Source organism: Chelmon rostratus, chromosome 16 (assembly GCF_017976325.1).
Source record: "Chelmon rostratus isolate fCheRos1 chromosome 16, fCheRos1.pri, whole genome shotgun sequence".
NCBI lineage: Eukaryota > Metazoa > Chordata > Actinopteri > Chaetodontiformes > Chaetodontidae > Chelmon > Chelmon rostratus.
In genome coordinates, this window is record NC_055673.1 from 16,333,629 (window position 1) to 16,356,254 (window position 22,626).

General features: G+C 43.0%; 1 protein-coding gene across 1 annotated transcript; it reads right to left on the minus strand.

Annotated features, from left to right (window-relative positions):
- Window positions 1-4,268: 4,268 nt before the first annotated feature.
- Window positions 4,269-22,577, minus strand: smap2 (small ArfGAP2). The gene is made up of 9 exons (XM_041955261.1): window positions 22,220-22,577; window positions 11,499-11,632; window positions 10,181-10,345; window positions 9,781-9,840; window positions 9,402-9,459; window positions 8,970-9,127; window positions 8,185-8,365; window positions 7,602-8,041; window positions 4,269-7,517 (listed from the first exon to the last, which is right to left on the minus strand). The coding sequence occupies exons 1-9, from the start codon at window positions 22,323-22,325 to the stop codon at window positions 7,392-7,394; spliced, it is 1,428 nt and encodes a 475-aa protein (XP_041811195.1). The 5' UTR covers window positions 22,326-22,577; the 3' UTR covers window positions 4,269-7,391.
- Between the last annotated feature and the right edge of the window lie 49 nt (window positions 22,578-22,626).

A 22,626-nucleotide genomic window follows, 5' to 3' on the forward strand; every position in this document is an offset into this window, starting at 1 on the left:
TGCGTGTTTACGAGCTGACATTCGCTTTTATCACCACCATATGTTCTGTCGACTGTTAAAGACCGTGTTGCTCGTTCCTCTCGTCATCTTTCTGCAAAAAGGGAAACTCATTTTTTCCTCCTCGGCACCTCAGACCAACAGAATCTGCATTTCAACGTGCTTTGAACTTTGGACAAAGGGATCTCTGGCATTCTTGAATTTTTTTTTTGGGAGGATGATGATGGTCGTTTTTGACCGTCCCATCACGTGTACAACCCTTCTCCAAAGAACCGTCAAGGTCCTGGTTCCAGTTTCTTTGTACGGTTTGGAGCTATTCCTTGCTGGATCTGTAACTGTACTGGTCATGTATATGAAGTAGTTTTATGTACCTTATTAATTTGTATCTATTTTTGTGGACAGCTGGCATGATCTAAAAATAAGGACTTATACTCTTGGCATTTGCACACATTCTCTCCAGTGCGCGCCTTTTGTGAAGACAAAAAAAGCTTGGTTGATAAGAAAGAAAATAAATGGGAACAGCATAAAAGAAAAAAATAGAAATCTATAAGATATTTCTAGACTTGTATAACATCCCTGCTGAATGTTTAGTCCTTGGTAAAGTCTTTAAAAATACTGTTAATATTTTTCAATGTAATTTCCAATAGTTTGGAGCTTATATGAGAGCGTTTATGTCCCTTTGCTGTATATTGAGTAGCCCTAAACATTAACAGTTCTAAGGATTGAAGGTAGAGGAAGAGATGATGCAAAGATATGTATAATTATCCTATAAAAAGTGTTTTTATTGAGAGCAGAGAGCATTTGCCAAATTTTGATCCCTGCAACCAAAAGGAGAGTATTGCCTTTATTCGAAGTGTAGTGAGGGTGTATGTCTTCTCCTGAGGTGATGCACAAAGAAGAGTGGCAGGGCAGCAGAATGTGAGTGAGAGATTTAAACGTGTAGATATTTGTTAAAAAAGCCACTTGTGAACCCAGGTTGTGGACCACAGCGTAGCGAACTTCCGGATCAGGGTTTTCGGCTGTGAACATTAACATCTTTTTCTGTCGTCATGTTGTTTAGCGTAGAATTTGCTGTAGTATCACATGGTTAACAAGCATTGTCTCATCACATGGTCATTTTATTCATTTGGACACAGACTCTACTGTTAGAAGTGAGCTGAAAAAAGATGCTGAGGGGTGACTGAAGCCTCACAAGCAGCAGGGCTGAGTCACGGCCGGTCGGCAGAGATTGTTAGTGGTTTGGTGAAGCTGAGCGATTCTTAGACTTTTAGAAGTATGAAGGTAGATGCATGCAAGCAGGGTAGCTAAATTGCTGGATTCATCAAGGTGTCGATTGCGGACACTTATGTGCAGTTAATGGGAAACAGCACGAGAGCAAGTGGAGCTTGGAAGATAGTGTTTCAGGCAGGTTAACATGGTCTTAGCTTGAGTTAGGCAGTATCTGAACATGGCTCAGCTGAGGTTTGAATGTAAAGGCTGCACATGCTTGGAATGTAAACCCATACGCTCGCTCGCTTCCCTGTAAAATCCACACTGAGCATTCTCCAACCCTGTTTAATTGTGTACAAGACTTTTATAACGTATCTTCAATCAACCTGAGTCGTCTCCTGAGTGCTATGTTGAAAATGTATTTTATTTTTGTAAGGAGAGAGGTATTATTTCAAGAGGGAGGAGAGAGAGGCGGTGTGGGCAAAACCTGCCTTTAGATTTTTGCAAAAATGAGGGCTTGTTCGGTTTACAATGGCCTTATTTTGTGTAGGAGACATTGCTTCACTGTTGTAGCACACAACTGAAAGTTTTGACAAATGTATTTTGCTTGAAATATTGTACTGAAGTTATATATGTGTATATGTATAGTTTTATGAATGTATTTCTTAATTATTACACCAGAACTGAGTGTAATTTTTTTGTCATCTTGTTTGCTATACCGTCTCTTTGAAGACTTTCCAGGGATCTCGCCTGCACTGGTTCAGGTATTCCCGACTTTTACTGTACTGTATACTGTATGTCTTACTCTCTGTGTGTTCATTTAAAAGAGCAGCTCTGTGGTTGAAACAAGCATGAACTCTGTCGGGCGAAATGCATTTTTATTTATTTAAATCGCCACGATGGGTGTCAAACAGAAAGGATTGCTGTTCCCCTCCCCCCGCACTGATTAACTTATCAATTTATCTGTCAAGCTGATGGGATTGTTTTGATTTTTGTACTTTGAACTAGAAAATGTTTGCAGCATGGTTACTCTGATGATTTTCTTGTATTTAATCTTTATGATGGTATGATTATGATGATAATAATTACGAGAGCGACAAATGGTGAGGAAGTCAATTAGACCCAGTACAATATCAAAGATCATTCATTTGGGTGCAAATGAATTATCAAAAATGCTGTATCTTAACGTAGCATGGACCAACCCTTCCATTTCCTGAAATACTTTTCTTGCAATAACCATTTGCTGTAGCTTCTGCTGTTCTTCACTTCTGGCCTCGGCCTCTTTTCCCACTCGTTAGAGTTGGGTCATGGCAACCTCAGGCCGAGTCTGGATCAGCTAACCATGGTGACAAATAAAATATAAAGTTGAATCACATTTTCAAGCACTAGAAGCAATTTTAGACTCAACAGAGCATGCAATGCATTGTGAATAACCGCTATTTTATGATAGCCTCCATGAGCAACAAATTTTTATCCGAGTTTTTATTTTACTTTGATTTTCTAATGAAGCATGCATTCCATATGTCTGTTTGCCAATGTAGCAGCTGTCACCGAGATCAAAACAGACGTTATTTCTGAGCTGATGGGCAAATTGGAGTTTTTGCTGCTGAATATGCCAGTTTGTCGTCATCCACGTCTATAAATGTCTGTAATCACAGCACAAGTTTCCTGAGTAGGCATTTTGTCCTTGTTGCTGTCCGTCAGACGATATTAAGGCCACTGTAGCTCCCCTCCCCACTGTCAAGACAACCTTCATTGTATCAAGCCCAGCAGAGCACAAACCTCAAGAGTACAACCTGAACTAATGGCTGAATGTGGAACCTCAAAATAAAGTAAACCTTAAATAAAGTAAACCTTTTAGGTTTTGATTATGTTTAATGAGACACAATGACATTCCCATCTTGGAATCACATGTAAAGATAGGTGGGAGCATCCAAACGTTCAGCCAGTTTCAATTGGCTTGCTGCTGTTGGTAGATGAGCGGTTGTCTTTTCTTAACCGGCCTTAACCTTTCCACCGAGGAGTGTTCACAGAGTAAGTTTTAAAGGGCAAAGCATAGCAGACTGTCTGATGAAAGGAGGCGGCTTATGGCAAAGAAGAAAAAGGGAGCTGTAATTTTATACCTGTGCTTTGTAAATGTTTTCTATGTGCAGTATTTGATAATGTAAAACTGGTATTTTTGTGGTTTGTACGCTGCAGAATTGATTACTTAAGGTGCACGTAGTTTTGTAAGAAAATAGAACCAAACTGAGGAAAAAAGAAAAAAAAGAACAATTTCGGATTCAGAAGCCTGTATTTGCATGCCCTTTGACATCTGGACGCAAAGTCAATAAAGTTTATTTGAATCACAAACATTTGCCAGGTGTGTATTTTAACCTTTTCAGTTCCAGCAATTATTCAGAGTTCTATGTTTCTGGCCACCTGATGAATGTAAGTCCAATATTTACTCTCTTTTGGCTGATTCTGATCCACCAACTCCTAACTTGTCTGCTGTTTGGTGCTGGACAGGAAGTGTACAGATGGCATGGATATTTTGCATATTTTCTTTTTTAGAATAATAAAGCTTATTTAAAATGAAGAAACACTTCTCTGTGTAAGATTTATGATTGATTACATATATGTAGAAAGGTTTGCCTAGAAAAAATAAACCGCCACATGTCGAATTGATCACACAGTCGTTTTACTTGACTTTGACTCTAACCATGTCACTAATGTGTTTGATGGGCAATGGTGAACTCTTAACAGCCTGTTTCTTTACTTCTGCAGTTGGGACACAACAAATCTTGGCATGCCTGTGTTGTTTAGATTGCAAACCTACAATTAAGGATGATGAATCATTTTTCTTGTAAGGAACTGGATTGTTAATGTTTTGATGTGTAAATGTGTGAAATACACCAGTCAGCTTCACTCACACAGCCAGCAGAACGTCAGCATTTGATTGGAATTGCTAAGATCCGCTGTGTGAATTTGAGGGGAGGCACGTGGATGGTGCAACATTTTTAAATCGATCCAAGCTATCGAATTTAATCAAAAGAATTTTTATTTTGTATATTTCACAGAATTTAATTGAATTTAATCAAAAGAATTTTTATTTTGTATATTTCACAGAGACGGTATTGTATGTTACATATTCTCAAATTTAAGTGAACTTGTGTGAACATGAAATCAAAAGGGGCAAAGCATGTGAAACTAATACACAGAACAGGTTCATCAATAGTGTTTAAGAAACATAATATACAGAGAAATTCTGATAAAGAATAAAGTACACGATATCTTGATCAACAAGTACATAAAAAGATACATTCCTTCACTGGCTCTTATTTCACAGAAAATATACCAGACAAAAAGGGGAACAGATTACAGGCAAGCTAAAGTTAAAGATAAACACAAGTGAAAAGGCTCAGGAGAAGCCGTCTCGCCCAAAGAGATGGACTGTTTCGGCTTTTCCAGAAGCTCCTCATGGCTAGCTGACAGATCTGCTGTTCCAGTGCAGAGACCACGCAGTCTGATGGTGATATTGCTCTCCCTCTGTTGCCTCTGCTGCCACAAAACGAGCTGAAATGACAGAAACACCTGGAAGGAATAGATGTGTCGCGAAGGCTGCACTGCTTGTTCATTGGCTGCAGTTAATAGGAATCTTATTATGCCAGAGCATGTTCATTTATTTCTCTTTTAACTGCTCCTTTTCCATTCTTACCCCCGGCGTACATAATGGCAACTTAAAACAGAAGTGCTCCTACGAGGAAATGGAAAGATTATTTACACTGATGGCTTCATGCATTTATAAGAATGGACATATTTAGAAACGCTTTCAGAGAAATCAGTGCACGGAGATGGTTTGTGTAGGCGTGTGTAGGAGAGGTGCAGAAGAGTTGACTAAAATATTAAGAAGTGACAGATTGTGGTCGTACGATCGCTTTTTCGCTTCACAATGAGGTTTGGCCAAATTGTAAACGCCCCCGAGTGACCTTAAAACGCGGCAGCCCGGTCACAGTTTGCTCCTGACATGACGGTAACATTTAAACTTGGCTGAATTGGACAATTCACCGAAAACAGACAGGACGCTGCTGACCACAGAACATTGGAAAAGACACAAGTGTACATTGCTCGACAGAGTCATAGAATATCAAAAACGAACACGCCGCGGCAATACCCAGGTGTGTGGATTTGCAACGAGTCCCGTACAATCGTGAAACACATTCAGGACACAAGTTCATTGACTTTTTTTTTTTTGTTGTTGTTGGTCTTGGTCAGAGACTGATCGACGTGTATAGAGAAACATTCAGAGATACACATTCGGATATCTTAATAAACATACAGTACATACAATCAGAGCTAGAAAAAAACATTCTCCTCATGCAATTCAGTGGAAGAATCTGCAACGCAACTGATCTGTACCGAAAAGTCTTCTCCGCCCCCACCTCTCTCTCTATTTCTCTCTTGTTTACGGACATTCAATGTTATTTGAGGCCTCTATTGTACAAGGTAGATCAACTTGAGGTGTGTGTGCGTTAACTCGACATTTGCGTGATGGCATGGCATGCAAGTGACTTTTTAAGTGTCCCACACTCACTGAGGAAATAGCACAGTGAACTGATATGCCAAAACATTCATCGTGTATGAGCAGGTGCAACCAGACATACTGTTAAAGGACTGCTGAATAGACATTTCTACGAATCACTAGTCAAGTGGCTATACAGATGTAACAAAGCGCTGGAATACTGTACAACCTTAATAAAGCTAGCGTTGATCTTTGGTCTCCCACGTAAAGTTGAGATTAGATATTGGTTCTGAAAGAAGCCCTCTGTAAATTGAAAAGAAGACATCATAATTAAGAGCTATTTAGGTAGGATTTAGCTGCTCTAACAGGTGAGACAGTAAGGATCGAGGAACTTATCAACAAGTACAGGGGTTTCTTAAATTTTAATATTAGTATTGGATGGGTAGGATAATGAAAGTCGGCTATTTAGACAGGAATACACTGGCTTTTGTAAGATTTTGCACATTTTTCCTACTTACATAGAGAAAGACGAATCCATTCCTTTCCCCTCTACTTGCAGCTTGAAGGTGTGATAAATTAAGAGGCTAGCATAGCATAGCATTGCCTATCTTGCTTCACCTCTCACAATAGAGCTATATCATATTGAAACAGTAGCCTATGTCACCTAAAAGTTCAGCATTTTGGACTGACATAAGTTCAGCATTTTGGACTGACATAAGATCAACGCTGATTCACTTTCTTGGCAAAAGTTAGATGATAGGTCGATACCACTCACTGTACTGTACAGTACGAAGCTACTACCTGCAGCCCGTTAGCTTAGCATAAAGACTGGAAACAGGCAGAAACAGCTTGTCTGTCTCTGTCCAAAGCAACATACAATTTCACTAGTTAAGATCTTACTTCACCTGGCCACGAAAGAGTCCTCGCATGAAACCAAAATGTGCTTCTTTTACGCTTCAGTTTTTGCATGGATTAAACAAACAACATATAATATGCTAATGAGTAAGCTAACGAGGTGCTGGTAGGTGGATTGTTTTAGCTTGTTTCCAGAATTTATGCTAACCTTAGCTAACCGCCTTCTGATGGTGGCGTCACTTGATGTACAGACATAAGAAATACAAACAAGTGTATTTTCCAAGTTGTCTAACACAAAGAAATGCATCTTGTTCCAATAAATGCAAAGATTCAAGCTCATCCTAACCTTTGCATTTGGGTTTTCCACTTGATTCTGATCAAGGAAGGAAAAACTGTAAAATTCTCCAAAAACCCAACAGTTCTTTTAAGTCAAGCAGGTAGTTGACCCCCACACACAGCAGATATGCGCGCACACACACTCAGTTACAGGCTTGGTACAAAGAAAGATGTGTAGTCCTAAACAGCAGAACTCTGTACCCTGTTGTCTTGGTCATTATAAGAAAATGTTCTCAAGGCAAGCATGGAAATATGCAAAACATGGCCGTGGATGAGACGAGAAGAGGAAGCATGGGCAGCGAGGAGAGAGAAAAAGAGGTAGTAGTGGTTTCCCAAACCTTATTCTTCTTCATACCTGTCTCCTCCTCCTCCTCCTCCTCCTCCCTTGCATTAGGAAATGTCTCATAGAGAGTCTAATCCACAGATTCCTACGACTCAGTTCCCCTCTCTTTTGCGGGTTATTGGCGTGATATCACTTCCTGGACGGTTGAGGTCACTTCCAAACGTGGGCTGTCATGTGCGCTGAGCTTGGAGTTGTCGAGCCTCCCATTTGTTGACTGCTGTATCCCATCATGCCGTTGGTGTTATAGAGATTCACGCCGGCCATGTGCTGAGTCATCTGAAAGACACAAAACACACTTTGTTATTTACGGTGTCACGTGGTCCAAAACAAATATGCGAACACACACACACACACACTCACCTGGGTAATGTTCCACTGTAGCTGTTGGGCATGTTGCACTCCATACACGTGCTGATTTGGTAAACCTCCAAACTGCTGCTGTCCCATCATCCCACTCTGCTGCTGTCCCATCATCCCACTCTGCTGCTGTCCCATCATCCCAGTCTGCTGCTGTACCATCATTCCGCTTTGAGGCTGTCCCATCATGCCCTGGGTCATCCCTGTCATGTAGGGTGACGCCATGACGCCCCTAGGCTGAGCCATGACACCCTGGGCACCCATTAAGCCATTCTGCTGTCCCATCATGCTGCTCTGCTGCACTCCAATCATGCCGCTTGGTTGCTGTCCCATTACGGCCATCTGTGATGTCATCATGGTGCCTCCCATTCCACCTGCCTGGGCTAAAGAAGGGTATGAACCGTACGGGTGTGTCGGGTATCCAATTTGGTTCATGTACAAGCCTGCTGAAAATAATCACAGATAGAGAGTGGCCATTTTGGCAGTTGGTAAGCAATTACTAATGGTAATTCCCTTGTCTCTTTGATGAAACTAACTCACCAACATGGAGAAAACAACACCTGAGAGAAGGCTCTTCAGTTCTCACCGTGTGTAGCCATACTGCTTGCGTGCACTGAGGGGGTGGAGGCGTACAAGGAGAGAATAGAGTCCTTGGACAGTTTCTTGACAGTGCCCTCCACTGCTCTGGGAGCTGGATCCAGGAACAGACTGAGGTTTTCAGGCACTGAGGCAGTCACTCTGCTCTGGGGCATGGAGCTGGAAATGGGCTGGAGAGGGAGGATGACAGGGTGGCAAGGATAGAAAGAGACAAGGGAGAGACAGGGAGGAAGTAGAAGAAGGTTATCATCAACAATGGAAGGATGCAACCAGATGTGAGAAATGGGGCAAATGAAAGCACTGCTACAAAGGTAATGAAGACTAAGAGTTGACACGCCAGTGGCTCTATGAGGCTGTGCTTAAGGGAAGTGGTGCTAAATGCGAACTTTAGCATGCTAACATGCTCACAATGACAATGCTAAGATGATGATGTTGAGCAGGTATGTTTCCATGTTCACCATCTTAGCTCAGCGGGCTCCCATTTGCTAATCAGCACTGAAAAAAAGGACAGCTGATGTTGACGGGAATGTCATACATGACAAGTTGAAATTTTGACGCAATGATGGCTACCAATAAAATGTCAGGGGATCACTTAAGTCATCAGGTTTCATCCTTTGGCGACTGTGGATGTCTGTAAAAACTTCCATGGCGATCCATCCGAGAGTAGTTATGAAAGTGATGAGCTGACCAAGAGGCCGGCATTGCTATGGCTAAAACATAAGGGTTTTGTGGAGAGCAGACAGTGTACAGTTCGTGCAGTGTGTTGTCTCCTACCGTGGTTTTAGTGGAGGAAGCAGAGGAGGGTGCTGGCAGGGAGCTGAAGAGATCCAGTGCAGACTGTGCCAGAGCTGGATTAGACACCACTGGGCTCTCATTACTGTCTGGAACACATCCTCCACCATTAGACACTGCAGGACTTGGAGCAGGGGCATCTAATAAAGGGTATATGGAGGCATAGATATGATGACCAGCCTTAAACTTGACCTAAAACTGATAGAAACTGAAAGAAAAATAGAATCCATGTTGAAAAAAATATATTTTCCAGTTAGTCTGACATCCTGAAAGAACATTAGAAAACAATATATAATGCAGCTGTGCTAACCAATAGGCAACTGAATGTTCCAGTAATGATCCATCACCCAGTTCTTTATTATACATTATACTGTAAATGGGTGTTTGTGTGTGTATGTGTGTGAGATACAATACCCAATCCGAGCAGGTCTGTAACAGACTGGGAATCTGTCTTCGGGCTGATGTCTTTTTTCTATCACAACAGAGAAAGTCGACACAATTTATGCAATATGTCTGAGCTCGAATCCAGAATCCTTTTTGTTCTCGAGACTCCCTGGTGGTGGAATGACCTTTCCACTCTAGTCAAAACAGCCGTTAGTCCTAATTTTCCCCCGCTGGCTGAAAACTCATCTCTTCAAGATGTGTCATGTGACCTTCTCCTCACTGACTCTCTGATCTGTCTTTAGCTCGCATCAGCTAAATGCGAAAAAACAGTTTAGGACAAGATCAGTCCCATTCTATTAACGCTGCGATACAACGTACAACCAGTATGAAGAAGGAACACTGTGCTCACCAATTTCATCTTCTCAAACACGACTGGTTCCTTGGGTATATTGTCGCAGCTCTTTTCTTTCTGTACAGGGAGAACAAACGCTTTTGTTGAGCAAGCAAACACTTCAGATGGAATGAGGGACGAGACAAGAAAGTGCGCTATTCACTGTCTCGTCCGTTTTTTTTGGCTGCTCATCCTGTTTGAGACACAAGCACAAAGCTTGTTTCTGTGGATGTGCATTACTCACGCTACGGGGACATAAATCTGTTTACACAGCCACATTGTGGGGACTCGCCTTCCTCATAGGGACAATGTAAGGAATTGGTTAAGGTTTAGGGTTAGACAAGTGGTGGTTATTGGGTTGGGGTTGTGGTCTGTGTGACGGAAACACGACAGCATGCACACGTGTGTGTGGACTCACCCTGAGCATCTGGATGTCAATGACCTTATCCATGTACTTCTTCTTATCATACTTGTCCCTGATGAAGATCTCTGCAGATTGGTCTGTCTCTGGCCGTTGGAAGCACTCAGGTAAGAAGGCCTCGTAGAGACGCTTGGCTTTGGCATTTCCCATCTCCTGAACACACTGGTGACACCCAAACGCAACCATCAGTCACACTATTAAGTGGTCTAATAATGGAAAGCTACATCATCCCAGGTAATATTCACACTGCATGTGGTGGAGTCCTGACAATAAAACAGTGTGAATTGTTATTGTGGAGGAAAGAGAAAAATAAAGATGCTGACTATTGGAAAATGATCAAACTGGGAAGCATAATACCGACTTTCTCTGAGCTGAACTGCATACTGATGAGAAAAGTTTCTGCTCCCTCTACTCTATGTGAACACAATACATAAGTATTAACATTATGAACTGTGATCGACCCCTTTCCTACCTTGCAAGCAGCTGGATTCACATGATCACACGAGATCACGCAAGATCACATGACGTGAGAATCCATCTCGTCACAGCGTTCAAACCAATCGATGTCCTACGAGGAACTACTGACTGACTGACTACTGATGACAGCGTGACCGTTCATTTGAAAACAACAATGGCGGCTCCTGAAGAGGTTTGCGTAGATGCTGCTATAGCATCAGTTATATCAGAACTGCAGAGTATTTCTTCATTTCAAAGATCTTTTCGTGCTTCTCCTGACTTAAAAATAGAAATATTGATCCAACAACTGGTCATTTCTGACATAGGGTTTTGTGCTATAATACTTTTGTTTAAACATATAAATATATATATAAACTTTAATAGCATAATTTGTTCCAATTAATACTCACTGGCACTAATTGCTACTTAAATGTAGTTGCAATGGAAGAAATCAAGACTATGCGGAACAAGGGAGTAACAACTGGGCATTTTAGGGGACAGAAGAAATAAATTACACTCATTAAGGCATTAAAGCTGTTCAGGGTCCTCCACTCGAACGAGTATGTTTTCTATTGCAGCTTTTCTGTTTGGGTGCCTTAACTAATAACTGCCATTAGCAAAGGGCAAAAGCATTTGTTTTCACCCGTGCTGTGGGATAACGTTCAACCTCTTCAGTGCCTTATGGATAAGAATGTTGTGGTGCTCCATAGATTATTGACAAGTATCTCAATTGTCCCCACGTCTTTAGCTAAACATGAAAACAGAGCCAGCAGCTGATTAACTGAAACCTGTATGTCACACATTAACATGTAGCATATGTCCCCATCTTGTTGTTTGGCTCTGCAGTGTGACCTCTGACCTGGACCTGCTCCTGCGTCCACTGGTCCAGATTGACAGACTTGACCTTGGAGATATGCACCCCCAGGTTTCGATGGATACCGGCACAGCGGATACAGATGAAGATGCCCAGATTCCAGGATGCCCATCTTGGACCTGGCAGAGAGAGGAAGGTAGAATTTCATATTCAGAGCACAGGGTCTTTGGAGGAGGTAGTAACTGGGAGTCACAACAAAAACTAAGAAAAGAGATGAGAGTGAATCTATGAGTAAAATGGAGAGGTAGAGTAACCAGGTGAGGGGCTGAGAAATGATGAGAAAAACTCTGATTAATTTTGGTCCAATTATAGAGAGACAAGCCTGAAATTCAATAATGAGTTTGAATTCAGATGGGAACTCATCTAATCCTGTGTAAGTCATGTGGTGTCCTGACACATAATGGGATGCAATAGGAGAGTTAGCCTACATAGCTGAGACTGAGAGGAGAGAGGGGGAGTAGAAAGTCACACAAACACACACACAAGCAATCACGCACACTCTGAGCCTGGATACCTGCAGGGATGATTACTCATTTGGTCATGAGCCTGTGTGTGTGGGTGCACAGTTATCTGAGTGGGCCATTTTGTCCAGCTTACTGCCACATGTATCTTAATGGTTGCACTGGAGTGTCGTGTGCCCTGTGTTCAACCCTGTGCTTTATGGCTTTCTATGTTGCTGTGTGGATCCTAATTCTATCTGCAGAGCTGTACTCTTAGAGGGGGGAAATAAAAACAACACTGTCGGGCTATTTTTCTGCTGAAATTATGCAACCGTCCTCTTCAGAGAATACAGTCAGCTTCAAAGAGAATACTGGTGCCTCTCCCCCCTTCGCTCCCGACATCTCTCTCTCTCGCCTTGCCCCTCCTCCTCCATCTCTTCCTGCTCCCCCGCCCTTGGCTCACTCTGGTCGGCTCAAGCACCCTGTCTCCACCCCTCCACTCGTCTCCGTTACGAGTCCTCGCTCGCAACCTTGCTCCAAGTTGACGCACTGTGGCCTTTACACCACTAGGTGGAAGAACAGCTTTCAATATGAATTTCTCATTGGACTCTCCTGCGAGCCAGAGCTATTGTGCAGTGCTTGAGAAATGCCACTCTACTCAAATGAAACAGGAAGCTGAGTTTCAAAAGAGAAAAGATGCGAAACCTTCCTCTTCTCCTCGGCTGCGGAAACGCTGTGGGCGCAGAGTCAAATAACAGAATCTTCTCTTGGTTACATCCTGGACAATAAACGCTGTAGTGGTTGTACTGTTTGCATCATTAGAAGGCAATCATTAGACCGGCTGTTTATGCTTATTAATTTCTAGGCTGCCCAGTTTGTACACTATAGTTTCAAATGAGGTAACAATGGGCAAACATGCAAACAAAAGCACAGAGAGCAAACCAGTTAACATAAGCAGAGGATCACCAGACAGACAGAGAGTGTCCATCACCCTGACCGTCTGGCTGCAGCATTAGCTGTCATGCCGGCTAATAATAGTAGAATTACTTCGCAAAGCCTGCTTAACCGCTGTAAACACTGGCCCTGACAGAGAGAAAGAGAGAGATTGTCAAATGTGTCTAACCCCCTGAATGCTGGAATTTGTTTGTCCTCCACATCCTTATTGTAATGCTCCTCTGTGTCCTGGCTGCCATGTCTTATCTCTCTCATTCACCACCGCTGCCTCCCTCCTCTTCTCCCCTGTCCGTCCATATCTCTCGCTCACAGTTCTAATTCTCCCTTTCTATTACACTCTCCACCCTTACTTTCTTGGGTTCCGCCCAATTACTGGCACAGATGAATTTTTCTTTCTCTGCATATTGTGCCGATTTTCTATCTCTCGTTAGCCAGGCGGGAGCGAGGCTCTCGGGATGGCAGTGTTGGGCTACTGCTTTGCTCCAGACTTGAAATATGTCAGCAGCTACTGGATGGATTTCCATGAAGTTTGGTCCAGACATTAATGCTTCATAGACAATGTATCCTATTGACTTTTCGTGATCCCTTGACTTTTTCCTCTAGCGCCACCATGAGGTTGACCTTTGTAGGCTTGGCTAAAATGTCTCAACATCTATTGGATTGCCTGCCATGAAATCTGGTATTAACGCTCATGTGCCCATAAGGGTAAACTGTAATAATTTTGGCAATCCCCAAAAGTTTCAGCACAGTTGAATGTGTCCAGTACTTTGGTTTATACTTGCAAAACTAATTGCATTACTACCACAAGTTCATCGCCAAAAAGTGCTTCAGTGTGACTGTTGTGCTAATGACAAATAAAGAACTTAAGACTGGTTAACATGGCAGACATTTAACCTGCTAAACATCAGCATGAGATAATGCTCACAATGATGATTGGAGACTCTTAGTCGTTAGTAGGATCCATCAAAACCGTGTATGATCCAGTGTCCATTGGCAGAAGTGTTGGTCTAATCGGGTTAAAGACTAGTTATTTAAAGTGAATCACGCCTGCACACTGCACCGCAGTGGCCTCTTTGGTTCCAATCAATGCAGTGCTTGAGTAAGAACCCATATAGAGCATGTCTGTCCAGCAACAATGCACACCTCCAGGTACTTTCAACAGATATAGTTGGTAGAGAGTAGGAGGAACAGACAAATAAAAAGGAAGGAAAGATCGAACAAACAATCTGTACAAATCAGATTCTCTGTGTTGCAGCGTTTGCACTGCAGCGTACATTCTCCACTGTTGAATAAGAGCGGTGAATCAGCTTCCTTTTTTCTTTTCGTAATCAAAGAACAAAGGCCAACACCTTCTTTTGAGGTATTATAATATAATTTAGGTTTGAGTGATAAATCTGTCCTCGCTTTTTTATAGGGCAAACTACCCAAAAGCAGAGGGTTTGCATAGGAGACTGATGAATCATTCTCGCAAAAACCGACCATGGTTGTGGTTGTCAAACACGCAGTTTGTAGCACATCAGGGGAGGAGAAGGCAGAGCTGGGGCGAAAGCCAAAAACAGAGACAAACAACACAGGATTTTTATAGCCATCAAATGGTGGACTTTAGCTGTTTGATGACCTGCTGGGATGTACAGGGGGTATGACGAGCAGCGAGCACAAACAAAGATCCATAATGAACCTCTCTGTCACTCACCCACGCACACACTTATTTGTATTAAAACACTTGTGAGGACCCATACTGTTTCCATTCATTTTGTAATCCCTCCCTATCAATGTGAGCACACTTCTAATTTTTAACCTTTTCCTTTAATAAAATGTTAAATTGAAAGGGCTGCACCAATGTATTTGCAGGTTTAAAGTGAAATCCACATAACTACTATGTCTAATTTACATTTTTAGTGATCATTTTTATAAGCATGTTATACACTTTGATTTGGCAGTGAGATTTTATACCTTCTAGATAGCCACTTATTCCAATAGTATGAAAACTAATCAGTAAACTCTTGAACCTTCTGGGGTTGTTAAGTTAAAGCCCTCTGATTGATTTTGAGCTATATAAATAAAGTTGACTTGTGTAATCCACAGCAGTAAATGTCAAGTCTGCATAAAATCAAAATAATACAACGTTACATTGTGTGGAAAAGCAGGATTGCCTTAGATTAATAATGAGTTTTTGCGTGCTTGTTAGACAGACTGAGTTGAGAGAGGACAGCTTTAAAGAACTAGGTTTTTGGCTATAAAAGCTTATTTAATTGTTAAAGGGAGGACTCTTGGCCAATTTTCCTGCTTTGAGTTGCTTTTACTATTCAATTGGCACATGCTTTTAAATAACTGGAAAAACAAGCAATTCCAACAGGTTCAACAGCTCAATTCACTGTGGTACATACAACAGAAGCGCCCTGAGTATCTCAAAGACGACATTCGGGTTGGGAGAAACATGGCATTGCTGCTTTGTGCCCCTCGTATATCTGATTTGCGGTAACCTCCTGTCTCCCTCGGAGCCTCTCTGCCCCTCCCTCTGTCCCTCCCTGTGTGTCTCTGCCTGAGAATCTCCAGCTGCATCCTATCCTGTAATCAAGACTCCTACAAAGACTCAGCTCTACCACATCTGGCCAGATCGTAGCACCTGCTCAGACAGACTGCAGTTTCAGCCTTTTTCCAGTTCACATTTGCTCGTTGCCTGTTTGTCCTCTGACTGCAGTCCACTGCAGTCCTCTCCTCTGGCTCCTGGCTCCTGTCTCCAACCCCTCGATCTCGTCAGCCCTGCTCTCCCCTGTCTCAAACCTCTGCTCAGCTTCTTACTGGATCTCCCAGCTTGGCTTGGCCCTGACTCAAATGTCTGCACCTGGGTTCACTAGCTTAGCACCTTGACAACAAGTCTTTGACTTTATTGTGGTGTGACATTGTTGTAGTTTTCTGTGATGTCCTGGTAGTGTCAAACAAAATCCAAAAACAGAATCGCACATCAACACTGCAGTGACCCTTGGTCTGCCAGCTTGTATCTTTGTTTGCGCTGCAGGTAGCTGATTGGCGTGATCAGGAACATTTGTGGCAGCCAGCGTTCTTAGGTTACATAAGTCCAGGCTGCATACCAACCACTCTCTCTGCGCTCCCCCACAGGCACACCACACGTTAGGTTTGGTTATGTTTACATGTTATGTATGTTGGATGTGGATGTATGTTACATGCATCCACATCCTACACCCATGCACATCACACACCACACTTTACTGTTTTCCACACCCCATGTTGTCAATACCTGATTGGTGTCCCAATTTGGTTTCATAAAAAATACTTGGTTAACTTTTACACTTAGTGGGTCTCCCTTTTGTTCTGGCCACTTGAGCTTGGTCAAAGCAAATGGGGGCTTGTTCAGGATTTGAACGTAAGACCTCTAACACCCAAAGTGGGACTCAAACCCTGAGCAAGGTTGTAGTAAACAACTCCCGTCCCAAGGAGTGCTTTTGTGACACACACCTATGGTGGCACACATAAGTGGACATGTCACACACAAACACATTTGTTCGTGTACACACCCACTGACATGCACACACACCCACACACACGTGCACGAGCAGGTGCATATGGCTCATTAGCCTGTATCCCACAAGGATAAATGCCGCTCTCTGCATGCATCCAGTTAATCCCACAGAGCCTCAGTCATGAGCGGATCCTACGCCCTCCTACGCCACCGCACAAACACACGCTCATGCATACGCGCACTCGCCCCATCCCATCCGGCCTCTCAACATCTAAACCGATCCAGAAACCCCGAGGCCAACCAGTGACCCAGTCCCAGTCTGAGCTAAACAGATGGACCCCTATTGATAATTTACTAATACACACCCACCATCTGTGCTACAATGCAAGTGTCACGGCTGTGTTCCTGCAGGTGAGTCACTGAGGCTGAATGTGTTCTACGTCAAAAGATGAGAAAGACACTCCACTGTAAGCTTTAGGTTCTTCTCAAACACATCTTTAGACTTGCTTTATGCTTCATTTGATCCCAATGCTGATATTATTGCTTGTGCTCTCTGTAGTTATTGAGTATGCATTTGCATAGGTGTTAGAGAACTTTGCGATCTTTTAAAGAGTACAATACAAATGTTTCACTTAAACTATGATTCACTGTTATCCAGAAACATGGTAGATAAATCAATGCCACCTAACAAAAACCCCTACCTACAGTACTGTATATAACCTCATCCTCAGACCCTATTTTTCATTTGAAAGCCACTGTTGGTGACACAAAAGAGGTGGACAACGTAACAGTAACAATATAATAGCCCTGAAATACCCACTACCTTTGTGAATGCTTATTGTTTGACTTCATGGTACGTTTTGAGGCTGCAGCCTGTGCTGTCACATATTACTGCAAGCTGTTCCTGGTATTTCTATGGAAGCCCATTTCCACCTAAAGCCATGAAAACTTTCTCAAAATAATGACTCAGCATCCCAAAATAAAGATTTAATGTTGCAACATAATGAGAAACTTCCTCAAAATAATGAGCTAGTATCCCAAAATAATGACTTGCGAACCTCAAAAATAAGGAGACACTCTCTTGAAATTTGCATAGGCCTATGTGTTGTTTCCTCATATGCTCTAAAGCAACAGAAGCAAGTGGGTGAGACAAAGCGTAGCAGAGAATGGACACCATCATTGAAGACCACTTCAAATGTGGATTTACAAATTGTGAAACTTTGGCGGTTTTGGAGGACAATATCAAACTAACTGTCCGGACCGTCGAGAGAAAGCTACAAAAGAACCAGCTTTATTTTGCAATACTCTGTCATTATTTCGAGACTGTTTCTTATCGGAATGGATCTTCCTTTTTTTCATCATGGGCTCAATTTTCCAGTACAGTGATGAGGCAGTTTCCTGGTGAACTGGGCAGAGCAGATTGATGTTTGATCTTATCACACTTTGTGTGTGTTTTTCTATTACACACAGCTGTACTAGGCTGGATTACAAACCAGGGCCTCAGAATACCAGGGCCCCTCCCTAAAAGCCCAAGGTTCACTGTGTGGCAATTGGTGTGTGTTTGATTCATTTGCTTTGTATGGGAATATGGGAATATACACCACTGAAGCACAATATCAAATGACATAATCAGAACCTTAAGGGGGTCCTACTTTATTACTTCATTTTCAGCCCCTGTCTTATAGAGGGACTCTATAAGAGACTGTGTCAAAATCAAGTCTTAAGGCTGATTCTATGTAGATCTGCAGTGTTAATAGAAACCCAGCAACTTATTTTTCCCAGGAGCCCTTAGAAAGTGAATCTGGCCATAGCAGTGTATTAGAAAATATGCTAACAGTATATTAGTATACAGTCTACCACTGTGTCACCCTCTCCTTGGTACTACGCCAGCCTGGGGGCACAAACAGCCAATCAGCGTGTTTCAATGGAAATCCCTCCTGGCTTCTTATTGGACGAGGTTAAGGGGCATGAAAGGAGGCAAGCTAGGCGGTGGTGGTGGAGGGATAAGGCATGGTATCGCCAGGTGATATCTCCACGGCAACCAGGGCCCAGTACGTACATAAACACAAGTACAATGGAGACAATAAAGGAGGAAGGCTTTTATGCAAACACACACACACACACACACACAAACACACACACAGCCTCTTGAGACTGAAGCCAGAGGTAGAAGTGTTGACTACATTATCCACCTGGCCTCACCCCCTCTCCCCCATCTCTTCATTATTTCCTGGCAGTACTGAGGATTTACAGTAGAAATGTCACACTGTAAGGAAGTGAGAAAAAGCAAATAATACAGAACGTCCGGTCCAGAGAGACAGGAAGTTAGGCAGCACAGGCAGCAGCAGAGACATTGTTTCATTGCTGCAGCACCTGTACAGAAAACATAGATGAGGATGGCCTGATAGCACCGTTAAGACATGTTTTTGGGTGTTTTCATGCACCAATGTGTGCACACACTGGGCTCCATAAATGTCGCCACTTCCTCTTCAATCACCCAGAGGGAGGAAGGTGATAAACGCACAGTAATCTCTGTCAAAGCAAACAAGATTAGACCAAACCTCATCATGCTGCCATATGGCCACAAGCCTGACTTGGCAGAAGGAAGTTGAGAGGACAAATGTGTTAAAGGTGTGCACGTGTGGGTTAAAGACTTGGAAGGAGGGGACAAATTTGTCTGCTGACATAAGGAAAGGCGATGGCTTAATTTTCTCTGTTTTAATGTCTGATCTGTTCATGTTCAATTACTGTTAATAAGCCAGCGGTTATTTAAAGAGAGTGTGATCATTGGCTCACACATAAAGGAACTCATTTCTGTCATTTTTATCCAGCTAAAATGTATATTTTTTAAGTTTAAACAAAGAGCTGCGTTAGGTCCCGTGGGATCCCAATGCTGTCGTCAGAAATCCTAGTTCCCGGTGAAAGCTCCAACAGCGGAAATGTAGCTTTATTCATCAGCACTGTGACATGAAACAAGCTGAGAAGTAAGAGTGATGTGTAAATATATTATCATATATTTCACACTTCAGATAATATGTCATAAAAGACCATTAAATTATGCAGAATAAATGTCACTTTTCTAAAGATTTAAGCATCCTTGGTGTGTATACGTGTGTGTGTGTGTGTGTGTGTGTGTGTGTGTGTGGTCGCTATTTTCTCCCCTCGCACCTAATCTCATCTGCAGTCTAATTAGATCAGTCTGTTGCGGAGTGAAGTCACGCCAATCAAGACAGCACTGCACAGGCATGTTTGGTGACCACATGTGTGAGTTTGTGAGAAAAAGAAAAGGACTGGGATGAACTCCTTCTCTCCACATGTCTCTGATTTGGACCAGCAGAGTCCATCGCTTCACCAACGCAAAAATGACGACTGTTTGTTTCATTTCTGTGCCTGAGTCTGAGAACAGTCACGTCTTTAGATAAGCTGCAAGAGTCTGACAACAGTTTGCTTTTTTAAATTGACTTCTGAACAGTCACAAGTATCTTCGCCTGAAGTCTAGCAATGTCTGCAGTTCTATTTATACCTTACTGAAAAGACCATCCAGAGGCGATACGCAGTGGAACAAAACTTTGTATTGAAAAGCAAAGCATTCGTGGTGTTCTGGTGACGTCTCTGGCTGGAATCCAACCGAGAGCTTGACCTCAGATGTCATCTCAGGAAAGTTCTGTACAAGTTTTGTGTTCTGTGTGTGTGAAAGACAAAATCTGCTGCAAAAAACAAAGCTGTAATCATACTAAAGACTGGGCTGGAGACATATAGTGGATTTACTTTTCCAGCTGTCACTGATGCCTCTAAAAGTCTTGATTGAGGTTACCAACAGGGTTTGAAATGACGCTTTTTTCTTAAACTAAAGCTTAACTTTTCTGTTGAGGTTAACTGCGAAGAAAAATAATTCCCTCCACATCCGTACTGACAGCTGCTTTCTTTTTCAGCAGCTTTTTGACTCGCTTTGTGTTTCTTATGAAATATTTGTGATGCCAGCATCAGCGCCCCGAATCATTTTTACCTGCACTTGGCAGCTACCTGAAATAGATACAGAGATGCAGATGCGGTAAATGAGTGCAGAGACGGAGACTGAGAGGTATAAAGAGAGAGCACCTGGATAGTGACGGCCCCCATGAGCAAGCATAAACAGGGTGGGGGCTTTGAGATGAAGGTTAGCTCGCTTGCTGGAGCTCAAACAACCTGTCTGTCTGCACCACCTCTATCAGTGTTCCACATGTTTGCCCCACCCCAGAGAAAAGCTAACATAACTCAGTGATTTCAACTCTTTCACCCGCTCCTCTCACGAAGCAGAAGTTTACTTGCAGGCGCAGATACAGATTAAAGGGTGATTTTTAAGCCGTGACACGACTCAGATATGAGCGTGCTTTGCACTGCTTTGCATGTCCATCCTCTCCACCTCTGTGTCTGCTCAGGTAGCAGACCTGAACTCGAATGCAGTACCACAGGATACATCTCTCTCCTGGTTAAATATGGGAACCTGCTTACTCATATCATTCATCAAGTTTTCATAAGGAATCCCAAGTGCCCCCCCTGCATGACAGCGTGCAGTGATTCATGGACATCCAGGGCCTTCACTCGAGAATGTATGACTGCGCAGAGAGCAGTGACACGCAGCCGCCCTGATGAGTCACTTCTCGCACAAGGTATGGAGAGGTCAATCTCATCCATTTCAACACTGACAGTTACATCAGCACCAGTTTGCAATAGCACAGGTTGTGACACTGTGTATTGTTATCAAATGGGCTAATGCTACAGCAGGGAATCCACACCAACATATTTTTAAAAGGTTTCCTATAAAACCTGACATAACTTGCAAGAAAACAAGTAATCATGCCTGAGGTTTGCCTCTGGGAACCAGCCGTGGTTGTGAGGTGGTTTTGCGAGCATCGCACGGCGTGTGGACGCATGTATGTTTTCAGCATTTTTAACGGCCACAGATGTCATCACCTTATTGACAGTTTAAACGGGCAAGGTGTTGGAGAATCGGCTTGTTGATCCAGTCTCCAGCTCGGTGTGTTTGTAACCAAAACAGCAGCGTTTACCCCAGTGTGGCAAAACAGGTTCAGCAAACAGCTGATGACATATAGTTCAAGGCCTCACTGAGGCTACACACAGACTGAAGGGTCAGTGGGCATGCACAAACACAAAAAACTGAGCTTCTGGCTATGGTGAGCCTTATACACAGCATACAAAATGATCATATACTACATTTTAAAACAACTGCAAAAGAATGCTGTAACAACATAGCAAAAAAAAAAAAAGTATGGCCATTCCTCACTTCGCTGCAAGTATAAGTGATGACTGAGGCTTGCAATGTGTCGCTATAAAGGGGGAATGTTGGAGCGCCCTTTTATTAAGAGTTAAGCTTCCCTGTGTCCCCATCTGAACTCAATCTGCAGGGACAGTCTGTCCAGGGTGACTCAAAGTCAGTACAAGTGTCTCCATCTCTGTTTCCAAATTGGAGCTCAGTTTGCAAGACACCTGAGGCTTGCAAGGGGCTCAATAGATGGAGTTAGTCCACTGATGATCACACTTACAGTGACAGTGATGAGAGGTACTCCTCATAATATCTGGATCTAGCCATTGGCTACCTGGCCATTATGGACACCCCATTAATTGGAGGGGCTGACATGATGTAGCTGCATGCCATGCTCCAGCCTTGTGAGGATGTGGCCCCGTGCCTTGCACCATAGTACAACGTAATTGGTCGAGGGAAGATGAATGCAATGCCGCATTTTTCCAGCGTAGTAAATGAGCGAGAGGGTCGATTCATGCGGTGACCGTTCGCAGGCACGGACGGGATCAAGACAGTGGCAAACACCTACCTTTCGATTCGCAGTCAGCGCAGTATTTATTCTCCTCCAGCGCCAGTAAAGAGTTGAGGACAGTCTGGTATCTGTCAACGTCTTTCACAGATTTGCCCGTCATCATCGCACTGGTCCACCTCCTCCACAGCCCCTACAGTCCGTGCCGGCTGCAGCCAAAGAACCTCTTATGTGAGCAAATGAAAGCGGTGTGAGGAGCCGCCGCGCTCCGTCCCTCTTCCTCCGCGATGTCAAAGCGAGCCGAGTTTGTTTCACAACGATGGGATGATAGCCTTTCAGCCAACCAGCACGCGGGTTATTCGAGATGCAAATGCCCTAATCAAGACGTAACGTGGAGGAAAACACCATGTGATTGCTCTGATTCAAAATGTAATGTCGACTGTAAGGCATAGCAGTTAACCTGTTAC

Bases quoted from the DNA above. Each gene is read 5' to 3' on its own strand.
- smap2 (XM_041955261.1), bottom strand. From the start codon at position 22,325: ATGATGACGGGCAAATCTGTGAAAGACGTTGACAGATACCAGACTGTC. The intron at 9,841-10,180 runs GTGAGTCCACAC...CTCCCTGTACAG, and splicing joins TTGACATCCAGATGCTCAGG to AAAGAAAAGAGCTGCGACAA. The intron at 8,042-8,184 runs GTGAGAACTGAA...TATTTTCAGCAG, and splicing joins AAGCAGTATGGCTACACACG to GCTTGTACATGAACCAAATT.